We start from the raw sequence: 24,073 nt of genomic DNA on the forward strand, positions 1-24,073 counted from the left end.
GCTGGATCACAGATGGCTGAACTGCTGTGAGACCCTGCAATCCCCTTTGAGCACCGGTATCCACAGCCATGATGGCAGCAGTCTGAGCTTCATGGCAACAAGCTGAGGTTTCATAACCTCAGTCTAAATTTCCACTGCAGCACTCAGATATTGGGTGGCTTCTGCTTGTGCTGCAATGGAAGCTGAGACATCGGCCATCAGAAGTTGCATCATGGTCAGGTCCGCAAGTATTCTCATGGCGTTTGGCACCACTTCTGTTCTAGAACAGCGAGCGTGAGATAGAGGTACAAATATGTAAACAGATTATGGAAAGCTGTAGGAGCAACAGGGTGGTGGTGATAGGAGATTTTAATTTTCCCAACATGGACTGGGATTCACTTAGTGTTAGAGGTCTAGCTGGAGCAGAATTTATAAGGAGCATCCAGGAGGGTTTTCTAGAGCAGTATATAAATCGTCCAACTCGGGAAGGGGCCATACTGGACCTGGTGTTGGGGAATGAGCCGGGCCAGGTGGTTGACGTTTCAGTAGGGGACTACTTTGGGAATAGTGATCACAATTCCGTAAGTTTTAGAATCCTCATGGACAAAGACGAGAGTGGTCCTAAAGGAAGAGTGCTAAATTGGGGCAAGGCCAACTATACCAAAATTCGGCAGGAGCTGGGGAATGTAGATTGGGAGCAGCTGTTTGAAGGTAAATCCACATTTGATATGTGGGAGGCTTTTAAAGAGAGGTTGATTAGTGTGCAGGAGAGACATGTTCCTGTGAAAATGAGGGGTAGAAATGGCAAGATTAGGGAACCATGGATGACAGGTGAAATTGTGAGACTAGCTAAGAGGAAAAAGGAAGCATACATAAGGTCTAGGCGGCTGAAGAAAGACGAAGCTTTGAAAGAATATCGGGAATGTAGGAGCAATCTGAAACGAGGAATTAAGAGGGCTAAAAGGGGTCATGAAATATCTTTAGCAAACAGGGTTAAGGAAAATCCCAAAGCCTTTTATTCATATATAAGGAGCAAGAGGGTAACTAGAGAAAGGATTGGCCCACTCAAGGACAAAGGAGGAAAGTTATGCGTGGAGTCAGAGAAAATGGGTGAGATTCTAAACGAGTACTTTGCATCGGTATTCACCGAGGAGAGGGACATGACGGATGTTGAGGTTAGGGACAGATGTTTGATTACTCTAGGTCAAGTCGGCATAAGGAGGGAGGAAGTGTTGGGTATTCTAAAAGGCATTAAGGTGGACAAGTCCCCAGGTCCGGATGGGATCTATCCCAGGTTACTGTGGGAAGCGAGAGAGGAAATAGTTGGGGCCTTAACAGATATCTTTGCAACATCCTTAAACACGGGTGAGGTCCCAGAGGACTGGAGAATTGCTAATGTTGTCCCCTTGTTTAAGAAGGGTAGCAGGGATAATCCAGGTAATTATAGACCGGTGAGCCTGACGTCAGTGGTAGGGAAGCTGCTGGAGAAGATACTGAGGGATAGGATCTATTCCCATCTGGAAGAAAATGGGCTTATCAGTGATAGGCAACATGGTTTTGTGCAGGGAAGGTCATGTCTTACCAACTTAATAGAATTCTTTGAGGAAGTGACAAAGTTGATTGGTGAGGGAAGGGCTGTAGATGTCGTATACATGGACTTCAGTAAGGCGTTTGATAAGGTTACCCATGGTAGGCTGATGGAGAAAGTGAAGGCGCATGGCGCCCAAGGTGTACTAGCTAGATGGCTAAAGAACTGGCTGGGCAACAGGAGACAGAGAGTAGCAGTGGAAGGGAGTTTCTCAAAATGGAGACGTGTGACCAGTGGTGTTCCACAGGGATCCGTGCTGGGACCACTGTTGTTTGTGATATACATAAATGATTTGGAGGAAAGTATAGGAGGTCTGATTAGCAAGTTTGCAGACGACACTAAGATTGGTGGAGTAGCAGATAGTGAAGGAGACTGTCAGAGAATACAGCAGAATATAGATAGACTGGAGAGTTGGGCAGAGAAATGGCAGATGGAGTTCAATCAGGGCAAATGCGAGGTGATGCATTTTGGAAGATCCAATTCAAGAATGAACTATACAGTAAATGGAAAAGTCCTGGGGAAAATTGATGTGCAGAGAGATTTGGGTGTTCAGGTCCATTGTTCCCTGAAGGTGGCAACGCAGGTCAATAGAGTGGTCAAGAAGGCATACGGCATGCTTTCCTTCATCGGACGGGGTATTGAGTACAAAAGTTGGCAGGTCATGTTACAGTTGTATAGGACTTTGGTTCGGCCACATTTGGAATACTGCATGCAGTTCTGGTCGCCACATTACCAAAAGGATGTGGATGCTTTGGAGAGGGTGCAGAGGAGGTTCACCAGGATGTTGCCTGGTATGGAGGGTGCTAGCTATGAAGAGAGGTTGAGTAGATTAGGATTATTTTCATTAGAAAGACGGAGGTTGAGGGGGGACCTGATTGAGGTGTACAAAATCATGAGAGGTATAGACAGGGTGGATAGCAAGAAGCTTTTTCCCAGAGTGGGGGTTTCAATTACAAGGGGACATGACTTCAAAGTGAAAGGGGAAAAGTTTAGGGGGGATATGCGTGGAAAGTTCTTTACGCAGAGGGTGGTGGATGCATGGAACGCATTGCCAGCGGAGGTGGTAGACGCGGGCACGATAGCGTCTTTTAAGATGTATCTAGACAGATACATGAATGGGCAGGAAGTAAAGAGATACAGACCCTTAGATAATAGGCGACAGGTTTAGATAGAGGATTTGGATCGGCGTAGGCTTGGAGGGCCGAAGGGCCTGTTCCTGTGCTGTAATTTTCTTTGTTCTTTGTTCTTTTGTTCTAGAAAGGATGGGCTCCAAGCTCTGCATGAGGTCCAATGCCAAGTTGGATCTGGACTCCTCCACGCTCTTTGACAGTAACAATAGGCTTTCTGGCAGGCCTGCCAATGCACCAAGCATTTCTGTAGGCATGTCCATCAGCCTTTTCAATAAACCACACCATCAAAGTCCTCATCTGAATCTTCTGCAGCACAGCTGGTGTGCAACCTCACCCTCTGGGGATCTGGCACCCAGGTGATCCTTTCTCCCACTCTGCCTGTAACCCATTCATACCCATAACTTACCACATGCAGATCCTCCCTCTACGCTGCCCTCTAAAATTCATGGTTGTGGGATTCAGATTGGGTGATCCTTGATGGCCTCAGTGACATTGCTGGCCACTGCCTCTGTGACAGCTGCTCCAATTACTCCCAGTACCATCTCCTCCATGGGAGTCAGCACAAGCAGCCATGCCTGCCTCCTCCACTACCAACCCCCGCACCTCCCCCACCCCCCACCCCCCCCCGCATCCCCCACCCATTTGCAGCTGCTGCATCTATTGTGGCCCATCTTGTCCTGCAAAAGAGAGGGAAATGTATCAGTTAGTGTAGTACAATGTGTTTGGGGTGATGTGCCTGCCACAGTTGACTAGCTGGCAGTGTGTGAAAGCTGCGCGATGTGGGTGTGCGGGTTCCAGCAGTGCTATGTGTGGCTACGTGTGTGAGGGTGAGGTATGTCAGGTTTTAGTTGTGTTTGATATCGATTGTTGGTAGGTGAGTAAAAGGGTGAATGGAGCAGTGTGTGCAGTTGGTAGGATATGGCATGTGGGCATATATTCACTAACCTTGACCACTCATTTGAGATCATTAAACTTCTTTTGGCTCTGCATCCAGGACCTCAATGCGAGAATGCTGGCATGGACCACTGCAGCCATCTGCTCCCACGAGCTTCTCAGCACTTCTCCTGGCCCTCTGAAGGAAGAGGATCTCTCTCCTCCTGTCCCACTTCTGCATCAAGGCGTCCAGTGCAGCCTCCAAGAATCTTGGGGCATGCTCCCTGGCCTGTTGTGCCATTTCTGTTGCTTCCTCCAGATCTTCCACTCTTCTTCAAGCAGTTTCAGCCTCTGCTGCAACCAAAGTACACCTCGCCTTTAAGGGGTGTAGCCTGGTATTAAGTAGTGCAGGCTAACTTTAAATGGTGTTAGCCTCGCACGAACTTGGACCCCCTGCTGAGGCGTGCAGCCACTCATCCGTGCATTCAGTGCTGGGCTGCATGCCGCAATCATTATAATTAAGCAGGCAACACAAAATTTGCTTGCTGCCTGCATCACTTTGAACAGGTGTGGGGTAATTGCTTATCGCGATCTCTGCACCCGATTCTGGGAGCTAGCAAATTTAGCCCAAATTGTTGGGGTTCTGCATAGATACAAATGAGATTTTCACATGCTACTGAACATGTTGTTATGACCAGGTGAGGAGAAGTCAAAGGACTCTCCTCTTTTCCCTCTCCTTGTTTGGCCACAATAGGTTTATTTCTTTTTGAAGTGGATATACTTGCCAATTCAGTGAGTGTTTAACAGTTTACGCGCCGTGATCATAAGACGAACCAATCAGCAGGTTTCCTTGAGTTTAATAAAGAGGTTAGCTTTATTATCCTTAAACCAGTCTAAGTAAAATTAAAAAACAGCTCCAACATTCACACACACACACACACACACACACACACACACACACACACACACACACACACACACACACACACACTCGAAGTTCACACACATGCATACACAAATGGGTTACAGAGTGGGGAAAAATAGACTGGTCGAATTAGAGTCCAGAGAAGTAAAAGGGATGTGGAGGTTGGTGACTCAGCTGGCTTCAGACTGGATTTGGTGGTATGTGACTTTCCTTTGGTGGCCCTGAGGCTTCCGATTTGAAGATGTGGATGGCTGATTCGGTGGTTCTCCTGGAAACAGCAATGTGGCTGATTTCCTTTAAGGAGTCTCTATCTGCAGCAGGGGTATGCCTGGGTGATCACGGTCAGCAGCAGGGTTCGAAGCTTGCAAGGTGGATTGCAGAGACAGAAAGGAAGGAGGGGCCCCACTCATGTCTTCTCTCTTCAGCATCCAGCTGTTTGTCTCGCTACTGCAAAGAAAACACCAGCTTAAGCACACGGAGGGTGGGCCTGTCACATGAACATCACCCAATGATTCAAGCATGGTGGTTCCTAGTGTGTATTCCCTCTTGCAACTTAATCAGTCAATGTCTAGGAATTCCCTTCTCACAGCTAGGGTCCCATTGTTCAAGTGATTAGGTTTGAGTGGTTCCTCTCTAATGGGAACAGGATAGGTGGTCCATTCAGATTCCCCAGGTCATTGTTCATGATGGGTCATGAGCGGCATGGACAGAGTGGATAGTCAGAAGCTTTTTCCCAGGGTGGAAGAGTCAGTTACTAGGGGACATAGGTTTAAGGTGAGAGGGGCAAAGTTTAGAGGGGATGTGCGAGGCAAGTTCTTTACACAGAGGGTGGTGAGTGCCTGGAACTTGCTGCTGGGGGAGGTGGTGGAAGCAGGTACGATAGCGACGTTTAAGAGGCATCTTGAAAAATACATGAATAGGATGGGAATAGAGGGATACGGTCCCCGGAAGTGCAGAAGGTTTTAGTTTAGGCAGGCATCAAGATCGGCGCAGGCTTGGAGGGCCAAATGGCCTGTTCCTGTGCTGTACTGTTCTTTGTTCTGTGCAGACAGGCTGTCTCCATCTGAATGCATTAGAATGTGGAAAGTACAGTGATGCAAATTAGGGTGGCCATCTTTAGCTGCTAGCATTGAGTCACGTTTTACATGTTTGTTCAATTCAGGTTTCCAGCTGGTGGATTAAAAATCATCATTCGACATAGCATGTATGTATTCACAATCAATTATTTGAAAGCTCAGGCTCCATTACTCTGCTGACAGACTTCACATTATTCTACAACAACATAGTGAAACATCCCAAAGAATTTTACAAGGGATGAGTGCTGGGGGAATTGGATACCAAGCAGGAGCTGAAGGAAGTTTGGGGAGGTGACAGAGGGCAGGATTGACAAGATAGGTTTTGAATCTTTTGAAAGTTATGAGAGTTGTTGTGACGTGAAGGAATGTAGAGAGAATTTTCCCGAGTATAGGGTCCTGATGGCTAACGGCTTTGCCACCAATCAAGGGAGAGTGGAAAACTTGGTAAAATCCCATCCAAGTCAGCAAACCCTACGTACCATCTTCGTCCTTGCAACGGATGCACTTGAAGTGTCACAATTCACGTCAGGACGTTTGAAGAAACATGACAATTTCTATTATAATTGAAATGAATCATTAATGAAATCAGAAGAACTGACATTTTTTCTGCTTTTGCTTTCAATCAGGAATAAAGATGAGTTCTGAGTTCCTTATAAATGTAAATGCTGTCTGACTCAAAATAAGACACAGTTGCTTCATGTTTTTTTTTATTTGTGATTTTGTTTTCTTTTCAACAATTATATTGCTCACCTCTACTCATTTTCTATTAGTCAGACTCATTTCACTGTTGCTTGGTAGAGACTTTCCATTTATCATTACGGACTAGATTCAAAAACAATCTCAGATGGTGTGGTAACCCACTGCACAACACAGAGTGTCATTTAAAATGAATCTTTGTAAATGTGCTGGTATAGCCATATATAAAGATACTGGCAATGCCACCTTAGTTCTAAACCTGTTAAATTGTCCAATGACACCGTCTGTTTAACAAATATTGTCAGGTTATTTCAAATTGCCAAAATTTCCATGCCCAATATTTTGAGCTGTGCTGTGTTATTTTTGTGTCCTTTGGTTTGAAGCAGCATCCATAAGAGTTGGCAGAATTATAATTTAGGAAATTCATTAACCACAGCTAAAGGATGATGAATATATGGGTAAGAATATGGTGGGAGAAGCAAACCACTGCAGGTTTTCTCCTCAGCTGTATGTGTATTTAGTTCTTATACTATACTTGTTAATTGTAGTTGCAGGGTAACAACTCAGACTGCATTTTCGCTTTCAAAGTTGCCTCAGGAAGTGTTGGAGTTCATGCTTTAACATGTTCAGAGTACTAATATAATTTTTAAAAATCCAATTAAACATAAAAATGGTTCCCCTAAGGTTTTTGCTTTCAACAACTTTCCATTGAAGGAGCCAAGGCTTATAAGCAAGTCTTGGTATGCTTTGTGACCAGTAAGTCTTGCTATAAATCTTTAAAAATTCTTTCAGTTATACGCACAGGTGCACATTGGAAGCTGTAATGTGCTGGCTTGAATAGTTAAGCTCCTTCTTCTTTCAGGTTCTCTTCCTCTGTCTGCATTTCTTTGTTCCAATCTCTCCCCCTTACCCCTTCTACTGTGCTCCACTTCTCCAGTCCCACTGCTTCCTGTGCTCTACTACCAGGCCACCTATTCTCCACTCCTGTGCTCTACTGGCCTGCCCTCCACTGGGTTCCACTCCCTGCCTTGAAACAGGACCATGCTAAATATCTCAGCAATGTTTCAGATTCCAGACAAGCCACAAGCGATGTCATGAGCGATCAGCTAATATTGTGCAGGATCTTTTAGTGCGGGAATTAAAATATGTCACATTTAAAATTGGATTTCCACGCAGGAAAGCAAATGAAGGAGGTCCAGCGGCAAAAGATCACCATGGTGATGAAATATATTCCACAAACAACATACCAAGAGCTTCATTAATTGAAAGGAAACAGACCAGCAAGTCCAGTATTCATTGAACTAACAAAAGCTGCATGTTTGGGGTTTGAACAGATCATGAAAGCACTAAGGTACTTTGCATTCAACTATTCAAATTGCAAGTTGTTGCTTTAAAAAATAGGAAACTTATAGCAGTCTTGTCGCTGTAATGCTGGAGTTTCTGACCCACGCACAGTTCTAGAAGATAGTAGGACTGGGGGAAGTTACAAAGATAGGAAGGGAAAAGACCATGAAAGGACTTAAACAGTAATTTTAAATTGGAGGCATTAGAGAACTGAGAGCCCAAGTAGATCAGCAAGGACAGGAACCATGCGTAAGTGGGTCTTGGCGCGAGAATAGGACACAGGAAGAAGAGTTTTCAGTGATTCAATAAGCTGAAGTTTGCAGAGCATAGAGGATCAGAGGCCAGCCAGCAGAGCAGTGTAATATTCTGGAGGTGACAAAGGCATGAATGACAGTTTCAGCAACAGATGGGCTAAGGCAAGGGCGGAAGCTGGTGATGTTGTAGAGATGGAAGTAGGTGGTCTTTCTGATGAGCTGGCACAGGGTAGAATGTTGCAAAAGATATGGTTCAATTTGAGACAGTGGCCAGGGTATGGAGTTTTTGTTTAACTGAAAGAAATTGTCCAAGCCCGCATGTTGGTCAAGTAGTCTGGCAGCACTGAGGTAGTGTAGGCCTTGGGCAAGGTGTTGGAGGAGTAGATGTCAATCCACATGTGGAATCTGACACAGTGTTTTTAGATTATGTTGCCAAGGAGCAGCATGAAGATGAAGAAGAAGAGTAGGCCAAGGATAGATCCTTGAAGGATTTCAGATGTATCTGTGCAGGTCTGGGAAGAGAAGCATTTCTGCAGATGCTGCGGCATCGATCAGATAGTAAGATTGGAACCAAGCGAGGGCAGCCCCACTGAGATGAACAACAGAGGAGAGGCAATGGAGAAACATGATGCGGTTGGCTGTGTCAAAGGTTGCAGAGAGGTCAAGGAGGATGAAGGTGAAAAATGCACCACGGTCACAATCAAGAGATACCATTTGTCATGGGGGCAGTATTAGCCTCTGCTATGCTCAAAAAATGTGCCACATGCGGAATGATGCTCTCAATCCAATATTCCATATCCCGTTCCATTACTCAGCATGATTGCATCCAAATGGACCATTTCCAACAGATCACCTGATAATTTCGTGATTTTTGAATAACAGGTTCCCAGAGCTAAACATGGACTGTGAGGACAAACACAGAAAATACTGGAAATACCAAACGGATCTGGTAGCATTTGGGGAGAGAGAAACAAAGCTAACATTTCAGGTCAATAACATTTCATCAGAACTGATGACAGTTCTATTACTAACCATCACAGTGACCCCTTGGCTACAATGCTGAAGTAAAAGCCACCACAAAACAACCATTCCAAACCAACTTTATCCAAAAACCATCCAATATTCCATACAGCTGTCAACTAATCACTCTTGTGCATTCCCTTAGTGCCTGTCTTCCATGTGCCTTTGCCTGTCCTAGTTTTTCACAGTGCTACAGCTGACTTTCAGTGGAGGAGACGGCAGTTGGCCTTCCAGGATGCCCTCAAGCAGCTTTGGGCCTAGAAGGCCTGACTTCTGACTACACCACTCGGCATGGGTGGCAGCAATCTGGGCTGGATTGGAAAGTTTGTTTTTAAATGCCTCCCAAAATGCCCCATAATTTCCCACTAAGTCAGTGGAAAATTAACATAAGTGAATCATTTATAGGACTTCAGCAGAACAGGAACAGATTTTAAAAGTGGCACAGGAAAGGAAACTCTCAATTCGAACCATCACGGATGCTCGGGTAGTCATAACATAACTATGTTGCAAGCTGTAAAGTCCCATGGTAGCAACAAGTGAAAGTAAAATTTATAATGTGGACTTGGTTTGGATATGCCCCAAAATACAGAATAAATAGCTGAAGTGGCACAACATGAATGAAGGTGTACAAGGGAGATTAGCAGGCACCCAGACTATACTGCCTGCACATACAGTGTTCCACCAACCATACCTTCAGATCATGGCATAACTATATGATATGGCTGGGGACAACTGCCTCCACAGGCCCCAGGTCACCAGGAAGCCAGTTGCAGTGTTTTGCATCTGCTGCAGCCAACTTGAGATATAGACCCAGTATTGCTGAAAGTTGTGAAAGTCACCCTTCAGATTTATTGCAGATATACTGTACTGCTGACAAATTGAATGCTAATCATGGTAACCTGTCATTCATCCATCTCATAGAGCATAGCATCTACTTTACCAGACAAGAAGCAAGTGGTGGTATGCTGCACCATTCTGTCACTTGCCTCCAGATGAGCATCATGCCTCCATATCAGACGTCCTTTCACTACATTTTTGCTTGGCTCTTCTTCCAGACAATTGTAACAGACAATACTTTTGCCTCATCCACCTAGTGCATTAGTGCCCCCCCCCCTGCCCCGCCCACCCCAAATCCAACCAAAAAGAAGTGCACTCACTGCATGTTATTTCCTACGTCAGCTCAGTTCCATAATTACTTACAATTCCAGTCAAATACACCTTCATCATATTGACCCCAGCCTAATTCAACTACCATGGATCCCATTCATTCTATCTGCTAAATCCTTTTTTATACACCATCCTAAGAACACTCTCTAAATATGCTTGAAGTACAGTGCAATCAAATTTTATGCTAAGTATATATGGTGAATGTTATTTGACCCCTATTTGACCTTGGCTTCAGAACCCAACCTCAAGCTCCTACTCAATGCTCCTTAGTGACAGGAATTAGGTGGCTGACTGCTTTGTCTCAACATCATGGGATCTAGATGGCCCTCTGCCTCTCTACATTGAGAGTTCTTTGCAATGTTAGTGCCATGTCGGAAAAGAGAAGGCTGAGCATGAAGGTCTTTATAATTATGAAAGGATTCGTTAGGGTAGATGTAAACAAGATGTTTGCACTTGATTTTGCTAAAGTTCCACATTGGAAGTTAAAGTGCATGGATTGGGGGTAATATACTATCATGGATTAGGATTGGGTAACAGGCAGAAAACAGAGAGTAGGAATAAATGGGTCATTTTCAGGTTGGCAGGCTGTGACCAGTGGGGTACCGCAAGGATCAGTGCTTGGGCCCCAGCTATTCACAATCTATACCAATGATTTGGATGTGGGGATCAATTGTAATATTTCCAAGTTTGTGGATGACACAAAACGTGGTGGGAATGTGAGTTGTGAGGAGGATGCAAAGAGCTTTCAAGCGAATATTGTGTACAGTTCTGGACCCTTTGCCTGAGGAAAGATATACTTGCCATAGAGGAAGTGCAGCGGAGGTTCACCAGACTGATTCCTGGGATGCTGGGATTGTCCTATGAGGAGAGATTGAGGAGACTGAGCCTGTATTCTCTAGAGTTTAGAAGAATGAGAGGCAATCTCATTGAAACTTACAAAATTCTAAAAGGGATAGACAGGGTTGATGCAGAAAGGATGTTTCCCCTGGCTGTGGGGTCTAGAACCAGGGGACACAATCTCTGAATAAAGGGCAAGCCATTTAGGACTGAGATGAGGAGGAACTCCTTCACTCAGAGGGTGATGAATCTTTGGGATTCTCTGGCCAGAGGGTGGTGAAAGCTCAGTCACTGAGTAAATTCAAGGCTGAGATCGTGAGCTTTCTAGTTGCTAATAACAACAAGAGATATAGGGATAGTGCAGGAATATGGCATTGAGGTAGATGATCAGTCATGATCTAGAATGGCAGTAAAATAAAAGCAAAATACTGCATGCTGGAAATCTGAAATAGAAACCCAGTTCCGAAGAAGGGTCACTGACCCGAAACGTAACTCTGCTTCTCTCTCCACAGTTGCTGCCAGACCTGCTGAGTATTTCCAGCATTTCTTGTTTTTATTATCTAGAATGGCAGAGCAGGCTCAAAGGGCTGAATGGCCTACTCCTACTCCTGTGTTCCTATGTTTCTACTTGCGGAGAAGACTAAAACTAGGGGTCATAAATAAAAGAGAGTTACTAATAAATCCAATAGGGAATTCAGGAGAAACTTCTTTACCAGAGAGTGGTTGGAATGTGGAACCTGCTACCACAAGGAGTAGTTGAGATGAATAGCATAGATGCATTTAAGAGGAAACTAGATAAACATAAGAGGGAGAAAGGAATAGAAGGTAATGCTTATAGGGTTAGAATAGGAGCGGTTGGAAGATGCATGTGTGGAGCATGGACTAGTTGGACGGAATGGACTGTTTCTGTTCTGTACATTCTATTTAATTCTATGTAATGCCAGTGGTGACTGCTGGTCTTCCTTGCATTCAGGCACATTTACTGTCATTTGAGTAGCTTCGCTGAAGAGATCATCCAATATGTTGGCCTGAGAGTCAGCAGCCTCCAGCAAAGCCCTGCCTGCATGGTAACAGCCTTCTGGAGTGGAAAAAAAAGTCTAGTGATGCGCTTCATAATGGACCTTTCAATCCATACCTCTAGCAAGTTGAAGCTTGAGATAAGTGCCGGAGCATGGAGCCTGGGGTCTCAATAGCAGCAGCAAGATCATTCAGCAGAGATTCTCCCACTGTGTAAAGAATTGCAGACACTGGGGGCTCAGCTACTGATATCTCTGCAGTTTCCAAGCACTCCATGGTGGACCTTAATGCTGAAAAGTTCTTGTGTACATTGCATTGATATGGACATGTGGACTCCTCCGCTCTTCTGTCAAATTTTGCAGGGTGCTTGGTGCAGTGTTGAATGACTCCAGAGAATGGTAGTGTTCAGGTAACATCCTTGAGGTGCTGGTGTTGCAACCTCAGCAATGGACACTGCCAAGGCTGCTGAGCTCCCAGCCCTCAAATGGACAGCAGCCCTGGCGGTGACCTGTTAACTGGCCGCCACCAGTAAAGTGCTGCCTTAGGGTCTCACCGTCCGCCGGAGCGAGGTTACCTCCCACTTTCTCCTGGCAGTGGGATTTCCAGCTAATCGACAAAATTCAGCCCTGTGTTTCCAAAATGTCTGTTGCTTGACACAATGCAAATCTAAAAATTCTGATCAATGCCACTGGAATTTATTTTACTGTAAGGGTCAGTTGCTTTTAGAATGATGTCATCACTCCTTATAACTTGTTACACAAGTTATTTGTAAACATCCAACACAATAATGTCATTGTGTCACTCTGGCATAACTTGTGTTATGAAAATGTGTCATAAATATGTTGTTGCTATCGCTTGCATGTGATGGAACTGCTATCTCCTGGGTATTCTCTAGGCCCTAAATCTCTTCTGGGCCCTGTCCATCTCCAAAACAATGATGATGCCTCTTTAAATGATTAGCCTGTTTATAGGCTTATTGACTTCTCAATAATAGTCAGATTGTACAATTCTTTAAATGCTTTTAGTTTTAATGGCATGTACTCTCAAATGCAAATGATCAAATATTGTTAATAGTCTTAACTGCTACACTTTAGTAGATGGTAGAAACAGTAGAAGCCTTATAATGCACTGTGTTAAAAGTATGTACTTCGGACTATAAACTTGAATACTTCTGGTTTCAAAATATTATTAGCTAAATTAATCAGTTGCAGAAATTAATATAACAGATATAGACAGAAAATAATTTGAAGTTAAGGGTAGTAAATTGCACTTCCATCCCTAAATTCGGAGAGGAACAAAAAAAAACTAACCATAGATTCCCATTCCTAAAGACAGTTCAGCAGGCTTACATGATGGTGTAGGCCAACAGCAACATTCACTATGCAAATGAAGCATGCCAATGGCAAAGCCTTAAAGGCTGGCATGAATCACCTTCAGCAGAAGAAGGCAAGAAGAGGAGCAGAAAATGTTTTATACTTCTAGAGAGAAACTGTTTCCACTGGCAGGGGTCAGCGGTGGCTGGGGGTTGATAACTAGAGGTCACAAATTTAAGATAATTGGCAAAAGGCAGTAGAGATGAGCTATTTTTTTCCTGCAGAAAGTTGGTATAAGCTGAAGTGAACTGCCTGAAAGCGTGGTGGAAGGAGATTCAATAGTCACTTGCAAAAGGAAATTCGATATAAACTTAAAAAGGTAAAATAAATTCCAGGGCTACGGAGGAAGAGCAGGTGAGAGGGAAGAATTGGATAGCCATTTCAAAGAGGCACGATGCACAGGCACAATGACCTCCTTCTGTGTTTTAAGACTGTGAAGATGTGGGTATTTTTAACCTTAACATTAAAGCTGAAATATTATCCCATTCTGGAACACTAGTGGGAGCTATAAAAGCCTGCCTAAATCTTACGAGTGCTTTTCCTAACTTGATCCATTTTGAAGTTATCCATATTTTCACAATGTGGATCTGTTCCAGTTTGTGTGCTCATGCTGCTGACTTCTGCTTTTCCCCTGTATCTTAGCCCAATGATTGCCAAGAATCAAGCAGCAAAGATGATCAGCGCAGGAGTACACAAACCGCACACTGCAGATATTTTAACCTCTCTGTGACAACCTATTGGCAGAAAAAAATTTTAAAAAGAGAAACAAATAGCCTTCTTTGGCTCCCACCTATATACCATTAAAACAAAAATTTGCAACAGCTATGAGCGACGACAGCTTCAGTACAGTAGTCTGGTTTCTGGATTAAGACAGAAAACAGTGTAATTGGAACCATCCCTATATATTTCACAGTAGACACATAAGCCAGTTGCCAGCAGGTTGCTATGAAGCAGTAATTAAATAACCATGCAACAAGAAGCAGATCCAATTGGAGAAAATTATTCTTCCGTCTGATGACTTAACAAAGTTACTCTACCTATATTTCTGTATTATTCGAATATGCTGATGATGACTGATTCAGAATTTAACAATGTTTAATCTGCGTAACGTAAGTCATATGCTTTTTCTCTTTTATGCGTGTGCTGCCTGTGGATCTTGCTGCCTGGCGTGTGTGCTGGTTCAAACTTCAGAAGTAACACCTCCTCCCTCCAGCTTGTTAAAGACTTTATTAAATGTTAATGCGTTTGACAAATGGATATTTCACAGTTATTCAGCTTTCCACCAGTTTTTACGTGTTGAGTTTTTCATCAAAATATGTTGTCTTTCTGAAAATTATCGAACAGAAAGTAGAGTAAGGCATTGAGCCATTACGGTCAGGAAGGTTCCAGATCGTATTCATGGTCTGTACTGAATTGGCTGACCTCAGCCAAGACAGCAGTTGGAATTTGACAGTTGGGCTAGCTAGGGGAAGATCTTCTAGGATACCAGGTCACAATCACTGGGTGACAACTCAAATGGGCTCAGTTTCCATGCCACTGTGGCTAAATGCTCTGCCGAGAGTCAGCTGAAGATGTCTCATATCATTCACACATCAACAGTGCCCACTTAGCTTAAATACCAGAGAGCACATGTGAAGCCACAACCTAACACAAGCTGCTGTTTTCAGAAGAGCAAGAGAAAGAATTGGAACAAATGAAGAGTTAAGAATTGACCCCTTCTGGTTAATTCAGCTGCCAACAACATCATGTGAAGCTTTATCTGGCAGTCCCTTCCGATGAAAGTATCGGTGAGATATATCAGAGAATTGTCAATGTATTTGTAAATGATCAACCCCATGGCCTTGAAATAATGCACATCAAGCTTTTCTGGAATACTTCAAGGTGGCATATAATTGGAATCATGTTGAAAAAAATAACGATAGTTGAAGAAACAGGTGTGTCTAGCATAATATAAATTTAACGAGGAAGATCACTCTGAAATTTCCTCACAAAATGTTTTATTGTAGGAATTGCAGAAGACTTATCTTTATTAATCTGGTGTTTTGACTGCATTGAGTTAACATAATTTTGTGGATGCAGTTCGGGCTATCGTAAGGAACAAATACAATGGCTCTTTCTATAGTCTTTGAAGGATGAAAAATCAGCTTGTAAAATGTACTATGCACTATGGTGATTACGCCTCTGCATTTTCTGTTTGCAATAATTGTAAAGATGACCTTTGAAACCATCAACATCATGTTCTATGAGTGTGGCTAATTTTTAGGTGGAGTGGGTGGAGTCACACCTTAGATCAAAATTCAGATTTGTACTGAACCAAGTAACTGTTTAGAAACAAAAATATTAAAGAACAAATGTTTTGTGGAGATTCTGTTGGCATCTAGATTGAAGTAAAAATATCTCACCTTCAGCTACTTGTCCAGAAGCAACTGCACTATGAATAGGTTCAAATCAAGCTAAGATAAACATGAGTTTGGCCTGCAGTGACACATTGCCAATAGAGTTTCAGACTGCGATATGTTGCTACATTCCCAATGTCCCAGCTCCAAGCAGGAGAAACAAAAGGGAGATAACATATAGTTTGGATTCAGTTGTATCCAACTGGTTAATTTCCATTGACTTCAATAGGCAGTGCATAAAACTGAAGGGTCAATCTAATTCCATCAGTTTTCTGCCAGGCAGGTTAGGTTAAAATTACTGCCAGCCCTCCCGACCCCAGCTGGGTAAAAATCCATTTAATAGCTGTACAATTATGATCAGATTTAACAAAACTTTTTTCCTGTTCAAAAATAAATGGTCTGGATTTTGCAGTCATATTGACAATCAAATTCTCAACATTTGTCGTTATTACTCCTCTGAAACTGACAGCAACTTCTGGAGTCTGCACATGTACAAGTTAAATGTGGAAATCCAGAAGCTGCTGTCAGTGATCTTACAGTACTGTTGAAGTCCCCCCAGACTGTAATTAAATACAAATCACTGAACTGATGAAAACCTGCCCTTTTACGCTATTAGCCTCACTGTAAAAACCATTGAACAAAGTTGAATGAGGTGTAACTGACTTTTTAATTGTGTATTAAGTTCATAATTACTGCTGAACAGCCTTACTGGCCCTGAAAAACTAACTTTATATGTGTGGAATGTCAAATTTCTCCATTATGATAAAAACATCACATTTTCTTTTAAGTTTGCTTATGGTATTTCACTCTCTACCTTAATCCCATATCTGTGTCCCAATCATTCCTTTCGCCCTGTAAAATTCTAATTGAAAGTGAGAAATTCAGTACATTTTACTTCCTGGTTTTGTTGTCTTTGAGAATAGTTCAATGTGATTGGCTGCTTACCCTGTTTGATGACATTACTGTTGTTGGATGCCTGTAGATCCCCTTGACTTAGCGCGAGATTCAAACTGATGCCGGGAAAGGGGAAATTCACATCACACAGGCTGTTAGCTCTTTGTGGGCAGCTTTCTTTGAGGTCAGCGGCGATCGCTGTTGCTTCACCACTGACCGTGAAATCGGGGCTAATATCAAAACAGATGGAACTGATGAGACTTACCGGGGTAGATCTTGACTTTGTGCGAGGGTGTCAAACAGGTGACAGTGAATCAGCCACCTGTTTTAAACCCCTTCCAATTTTCATTTCCACTGGTGTATGAGGGAGCTGAATTTATATGCACAGTTGAAATGACAAGATCCTAAAGCACCCCAGTTTAATGAATGGCTTTATCAACTCATATCTGTTCAGTACCAAAAATTGGTGACATGAATTGCATCCTTTGTAACTATTTAATTTTTCTTTCCATGTTTTTCTATTTCTCTCTCTTGAAGGTCCTGATTCTGCTAGTGTATAGGTTCATAAGCACTCGGGGCCCTTTTAAAGAAAGATAAACTTGCACTGTAGGACATTTTATGATGTTAAGACTGCCATATAAATGCAAGTTATAGTTCTTGTTGTTTTATTATATTAAAAGGGAGGGGAGGCACTGAGCAGCTGTGATTCTGTGAGTGGCACGGGAGAAATAAAATCACAAATTGACATCACAGCATAAAGAGGGGTCGTGGGGGTAATTTACAGGCAAATATTTAATTTAGTCTATCTACAACTTAAATTAGATCAAGTAACTAATTAAAAATCTAAAAAAATTTAAGCTAAGTTGATTAAACACAATGGGGATCAAATTGCTCGACGCAAGCAGTGTGAAATTCATAGCGAATTGGCAGCTGTGCCAGTTTTTATTTTCCATTGACTGTCAAGAATTTTAATTTCAAACCAAGTAAAAGTGGCTTTCACACTAGGAAACGACTCTGCAAAAAGAGGTGAACTATTGTTCTGTGAATTTCAATGGTGATGAAAATTTGGCTGCTGATTCACTACAGACCCATTTGGCACTGCTGGTGTGGACCAATTTCACCCCCATAAACTTTAATTAATTAATATATAAAACAAGGTTAGATAAGGATGGCAGTGCAGGAGGTGTGCTTCAACCGCAGCATGTGGGAATTTGTGGAAAGTATTGTGATCCCAGACAGCCATATCTACAGAAGGTGTTTACAGATTGAGAAACATCTCAAGGAGCTGTTGAGCTGAAATTCAAGGTACAGACAATGCAGGACATCAGAGACGGGTAGAGTTACCTGGATACTTTGATTCAGGAGGCAGTCACCCCCCCCCTTAGAATAGGTAGTGATATAGGTCTGGTTAGTGGGCTGGGACAGGCAGGTGTGACTGAGTCAGGCAGGTAAGGGAAACCCGTGTGCAGTGCTGGAGGAGCCTTGGCCTTTGCCATTGTCCAACCTCTCTAAGGTTCTTGCTGCCAGTATGGATGAGGGAAAAGTCTGCAGGTTGGATGAGCAAACTGACCACAGTGCCATTATACAGGAGGTCATTCAATGATGGAGAATGAGTCGGAATGTGGTAGTGATAGGGCATAGTATAGCTAAGGGAATGTTCTCTGCAGCTGCGACAGGGAGTTCCGAAGGTTGCATTGCCTGCCCGGTGCCAGGGTTAAGGACATCTCCTTATGGCTAAAGGAGAACTTGGAATGGGAGGGGGGGATTCAGTTGATGTGTTTCAAATAGGGACCAACGACATAGGCAGAAATGAGGCTCTGCTGAGAGAGTTTGCGAAAATAGGGTTGAACTTAAAATGCCGAACCTTATAGCCATGTGCAAATTGGCATAGGAACAAGCAGGTGAGATGATTAAATGCATGGCTGAAAGAGTGATGTGTGGGAGGCAGGGGTTTCAATTCATGGGCCACTGGTACCAATACTGGGGAAAGAGGGAGCTGTTACATTGGTACAGGCTCTACTTAAACCAGGCTTGAACCAGTGTCCTGGCTAAATGAATTACTCGGGCAGTGATGAAGAATACTAATGAAAAAGAAGGGGTGGGAGGATTCAGGAATGGGTAAATTCAAAAGTAGTAAGAGAGATGTAAGAACAGAGTAATGATTTGGGTAAAAATAAGCAGGGTGCGTCAGGAAAGGACAGAAAGCTTAACAAAGGTAATAGTGCAATAGTGACTAAGGTGACATCTCGGATTTAGACAGATTTAGTAAGTGGGCAAGAACATGGCAGATAAAATATAATGTAGAGAAATGTGAAGTTATCCACTTAGGCAGGAATATAGAAAAGCAGAATATTTTTAGAATGGTGAGAGACTGAGAAATGTTGGTATTCAGAAGGGCCTGGGTATCCTTGTATACGAATCACAGAAAGTTAATATGCAGGTAGAGCAAGCAATTAGGAAAGTAAATGGGATGTTAGTCTTTATAATAAAGGATTGGAATGTAAATGTAATGAGATCTTACTACAGTTATATAGGGCCTTAGTCAGATTGCACCTGCAGTATTGCGTAGAGTTTTGGTCTGCTTACCTAAGGAAGGATATACTTGCATTACAGGGTCACTTTAAACAGGCTCCAGAAATAATCAAGAGTGCCAAGCCTGCTATACCTGAAATAATCAAGAGTGCCAAGCCTGCTATACCTGAAATAATCAAGAGTGCCAAGCCTGCTATACTTTCAGCACTCTATGAACTGCTTTGCCTGTGCTGGGACGAGGGAGCAGTACCACAGGACATGCGCGATGCCAATATCATCACCCTCTATAAGAACAAGGGTGAGCGCGGTGACTGCAACAACTACTGTGGAATCTCCCTGCTCAGCATAGTGGGGAAAGTCTTCGCTCCAGTCGCTTTAAACAGGCTCCAGAAGCTGGCTGAGTGCGCCTACCCTGAGGCACAGTGTGGCCTTCGAGCAGAGAGATCCACCATTAACATGCTGTTCTCCCTTCTGCAGCTACAGGAGAAATGCCGTGAACAACAGATGCCCCTCTACATTGCTTTCATTGATCTCACCAAAGCCGTAGACCTCATCAGCAGGCGTGGTCTCTTCAGACTACTAGAAAAGATTGGATGTCCACCAAAGCTACTAAGTATCATCACCTCATTCCATGACAATATGAAAGGTACAATTCAGCATAGCAGTGCCTCATCAGACCCCTTTCCTATCCTGAGTGGCGTGAAACAGGGCTGTGTACTTGCACCTACACTGTTTGGGATCTTCTTCTCCCTGCTGCTCTCACATGCGTTCAAGTCCTCAGAAGAAGGAATTTTCCTCCACACAAGATCAGGGGGCAGGTTGTTCAACCTTGCCCATCTAAGAGCGAAGACCAAAGTATGGAAAGTCCTCATCAGGGAACTCCTCTTTGCTGACGATGCTGCATTAACATCTCACACTGAAGAGTGTCTGCAGAGACTCATCGACAGGATTGCGGCTGCCTGCAATGAATTTGGCCTAACCATCAGCCTCAAGAAAACGAACATCATGGGACAGGACGTCAGAAATGCTCCATCCATCAATATTGGTGACCACGCTCTGGAAGTGGTTCAAGGGTTCACCTACCTAGGCTCAACTATCACCAGTAACCTGTCTCTCGATGCAGAAATCAACAAGCGCATGGGAAAGGCTTCCATTGCTATGTCCAGACTGGCCAAGAGAGTGTGGGAAAATGGCGCACTGACACGGAACACAAAAGTCCGAGTGTATCAAGCCTGTGTCCTCAGTGCCTTGCTCTATGGCAGCGAGGCCTGGACAACATATGTCAGCCAAGAGCGACGTCTCAATTCATTCCATCTTCGCTGCCTCCGGAGAATCTTTGGCATTTGGTGGCAGGACCATATCTCCAACACAGAAGTCCTCGAGACGGCCAACATCCGCAGCATATACACCCTACTGAGCCAGCGGCGCTTGAAATGACTTGGCCATGTGAGCCACATGGAAGATGGCAGGATCCCCAAGGACACATTGTACAGCGAGCTCGCCACTGGTATCAGACCCACCAGCTGTCCATGTGTCCACTTTAAAGATGTCTGCAAATGTGACATGAAGTCCTGTGACATTGACCACAAGTCGTGGGAGTCAGTTGCCAACGATCGCCAGAGCTGGCGGGCAGCCATAAAGGCGGGGCTAAAGTGTGGCGAGTCAAAGAGACTTAGCAGTTGGCAGGAAAAAAGACAGAAGCGCAAGGGGAGAGCCAACTGTATAACAGCCCCGACAACCAATTTTATCTGCAGCACCTGTGGAAGAGTCTGTCACTCTAGAATTGGCCTTTGTAGCCACTCCAGGCACTGCTTCACAAACCACTGACCACCTCCAGGTGCTTACCCATTGTCTCTAGAGACAAGGAGGCCAAAGAAGAAGAACAGGGAGTGCAACAACTTAATCCTGGAAAGGGAGATTGCCCTATAAGGAGAGATTGAGTGGACTGGGCCTATTTAATATGAGAAATTTCTTCACTGAAAGGGTAGTGCATCTTTAGAATTCTCTACCCAAGAGAACTTTGGAGGCTCTGTCATTTAGTATATTCAAGACAGAGATCAATAGATTTTGGATACTCGGAGAATCAAGAGTTATGGGGATAGTGTGGGAAGATGGAGTTGAGGTAGAAGATCAACATGATCTTATTGATTGGCACAGCAAGCTCGAAGGTCCAAACAGCCTACTCCTGCTCCTATTTCTTACACTCTTATGTCCTTATAACATCTTTCATGATCTCAGGATGTCCCAAAGCACTTTACAGTCAATGAAGTACTTTTGAAGTGTAGTCACTGTTGTAATGTAGGAAACATGGCAGCTAATTTGCGCACAGCAAGCCTCCCACTAACAGCAATGTGATAGTGTTCAGTCATGTTGGTTTAGAGGTTTACACATCCTTTAATTCTTTATCTATAAGCTTGAACAATGCTTATCATCACGCTATCCAAACATGTAGATAAGAGCCACCAGACAGTCAAGCCTGAATCTATTCTCAGTGAACTTCCACACAAGGCCATTTTCCACCATGCTGGTGGTTTACGACCAGGAACAAGAGTTTTCCCCTCATTAACCCAGGGACATTGAAGTTAATTGTCTCCTCCTCACCACCTCCACTAAGTTCCGCTCACTCAAAGCAAAATAGAGATTGAAGTTGAGACGTTAATTTTTTTTAAAGAAGTGAGCTTATGACAAGACAACGTCTTGTGCCCAAAATTCCTCACATGGTTCATAGGTTTGAATGAGCCACCGGGACAAGGAAGTGAGCAGAGTCCGTGTATTTTGCAATGGAAGGGGATAGGAATCAGTTATCCTTGTACCTCCCAAACAGAAGTAGCCTCAGGAGTGGTATTTGCAGAGGTCTGGAAGTGCACAAATTTTAGAGAATTAATTTGGAAGAGGAAGTTGAGGTAGCAGTTGAATTGGTAAGATAAATCCCTGTAAAGAACTGCATTGCTGCCCCCAGTCACCCATATGACAAAACGTTTTTTTCCTGTCTTATTTTTAAATGCCTGTACAATGATGAAGAAATCGTTACAAACCATTTCCTTTTTTGTTTCAGGCCCTGTGAAAGAACGGAAAATCTCTGTCACGTTGTATAACATTATGTTGTAAACATGAAGGTGACTGATGCCGTGTCAACCCAGCTGGTGCTCTATGTGCTGTGGTGCTATGTTTGTGTGGCTCTGGTAAGAAGCAGTAACCACACGCTTATCTTTCAAATAGAAAGCAACTTCCGCAATTGCAGCTGTTTCTCCAGCATTCCAGACTGCGGGTTTGCTCTTGCTAACCTTGCATGCAACTGTAAGACTGTCTCCTCTGAAGATATGGACAAAGCCAGCCCAACCTTCAGCTTCAGCGGTGAATTAGTCGTGTGGGTGTCAGATACCGCTACAGTTGGGCTGCTGCTGAATTACTCATCAGTTCCAAACCTCAGGCTTTCTTTGTGCAGCCCCGACGCTGTACTCACGGAATATCTCATAATCTTTGGCCTGAAAAAGCTCTGTGTGACAAACCCTAAGGCGAACGCCTATCCACTGCAAAACATAACAATATACAGCACAGGCAGCGCAGCTGTCAAGTCATCTTTGCAGAATAGCACTGGGTTCTCATTTTACATTTCATTCTTAAACATGGCTCTGTTAAATGGAGATTCTAAATTAAAAGCGTACTCGGTGCCAAACGTCACAAACATTGCAGAATATTTTCCAGATCTTCATTATGACACCACTTCTCTGCCTTCCGAGGCCAAAAGTTCTTTTGTTACATTCATCTATGTTTAGAAACCATGCAACAAACTCGCTTTTGGACAGTTGAAAAAGTGCAATTCAGATGCTGCGTTTGCAGTTATCTTTTTGTGCCCAAGTTTGGGGGAATTTTCAAGCCCATATGTGCCATTCATTTCAGTAGCCTTCATTTCTGTTTTGATTCTGTCTTTATGTAGAAACGCCAAATATGGACAAGGAAGAATACATGCTGTGGCCGCATCTAACCATGTGCACTCAAGTGGCTTCACCGTAAAAGTTAGGTTAGGGTTATAACTTTGAAGGGAATGTTAGTCCTTGATAGTAACTTCCAAGGCCTCATGCATGAAAATATATCACATTACGAAAATCAGGGTTTTTTTTTCAAATTACAGCACCTCAAAATGGCATTGACACCAACATACATAAAACTGACATGATTGTAATATATTTAATTCTATTTCCACCAGGCTTGCAGTGGTGCAAGATTTCTGTGCTTTTCTGCACCATATTCCGATCAAGGCTTTTGGGAGAAGTAACCCCACTTTAATATCACTGTAAAAGACTATTAACAGTAGCATATATACTGTACTTGTAGACAAGTTGATCCATGCATAGAATAGCCTCCCTCCTTTCCAGCCAAAGCCCTGAAATAAGCTATGACCTGTACATAAAATGGACCCTCACTCACCATGGGAATTTGATTTTAATGCATTGCAACTGTTCCACTGCTGCTCACAGAGAGGGAGCAGGAGGCAGGAAATCTGGAGACTGAGAGAACAAAAGACTGAGAGGCTATGAGAGATGAGCAGCACTGAAGAGTCTAAAGTAGAGAGGAGAGCAGGACTGGATTAGCAGCAAATGCACTCCCCACAGTAAAAGGTTACGCTATAATTATTTACATATAAAATCATCCATTCCTACTTTCAACCCCCAACTTCCTAGTCTTATACACAAACATGGTGGCAGTGAAGGCTTAACACTGGAATTCTAATGACCTATCCACACAGAAAAAGAGCATTATTTTATATGTTAATATATCATCCTAACAATACACAGCTTCACCATGACTTTTCATTTCAAGAAAGAAAGAACTTTATTTTATCATGCACCTTTCATGACCTTACAACGTCCCAAAGAGCTTCTCAGCCAGTGATGTATTTTTGAAGTTCTAATGTTGGGAAATATTGCAGCCAATTTGTGCACACAATGAAATAAATTACAAATAATCTGTC

General features: G+C 43.3%; 1 protein-coding gene across 7 annotated transcripts in view; it reads left to right on the plus strand.

The window, feature by feature from the left end:
• The window catches only part of LOC137374643 (exosomal polycystin-1-interacting protein-like), a 50,032-nt gene extending 25,959 nt beyond the window's left edge, over positions 1–24,073 (plus strand). For 3 of the 7 annotated variants that reach the window (XM_068041083.1, XM_068041081.1, XM_068041084.1), the window contains 2 exons: positions 7,444–7,618; positions 22,157–24,073. In XM_068041083.1, coding sequence (XP_067897184.1) covers positions 22,212–22,877 — 666 coding nt within the window. In that variant the 5' untranslated portion in view covers positions 7,444–7,618; positions 22,157–22,211 and the 3' untranslated portion in view covers positions 22,878–24,073. Of the gene's footprint in view, positions 1–7,443; positions 7,619–13,457; positions 14,389–14,470; positions 14,520–22,156 lie in introns of those variants that run through there. The other 4 variants (XM_068041087.1, XM_068041082.1, XR_010975863.1 and 1 more) reach the window with 3 other exon arrangements.

The sequence above is a fragment of the Heterodontus francisci genome, chromosome 10 (genome assembly GCF_036365525.1).
Source record: "Heterodontus francisci isolate sHetFra1 chromosome 10, sHetFra1.hap1, whole genome shotgun sequence".
NCBI classification, from domain to species: Eukaryota; Metazoa; Chordata; class Chondrichthyes; order Heterodontiformes; family Heterodontidae; genus Heterodontus; species Heterodontus francisci.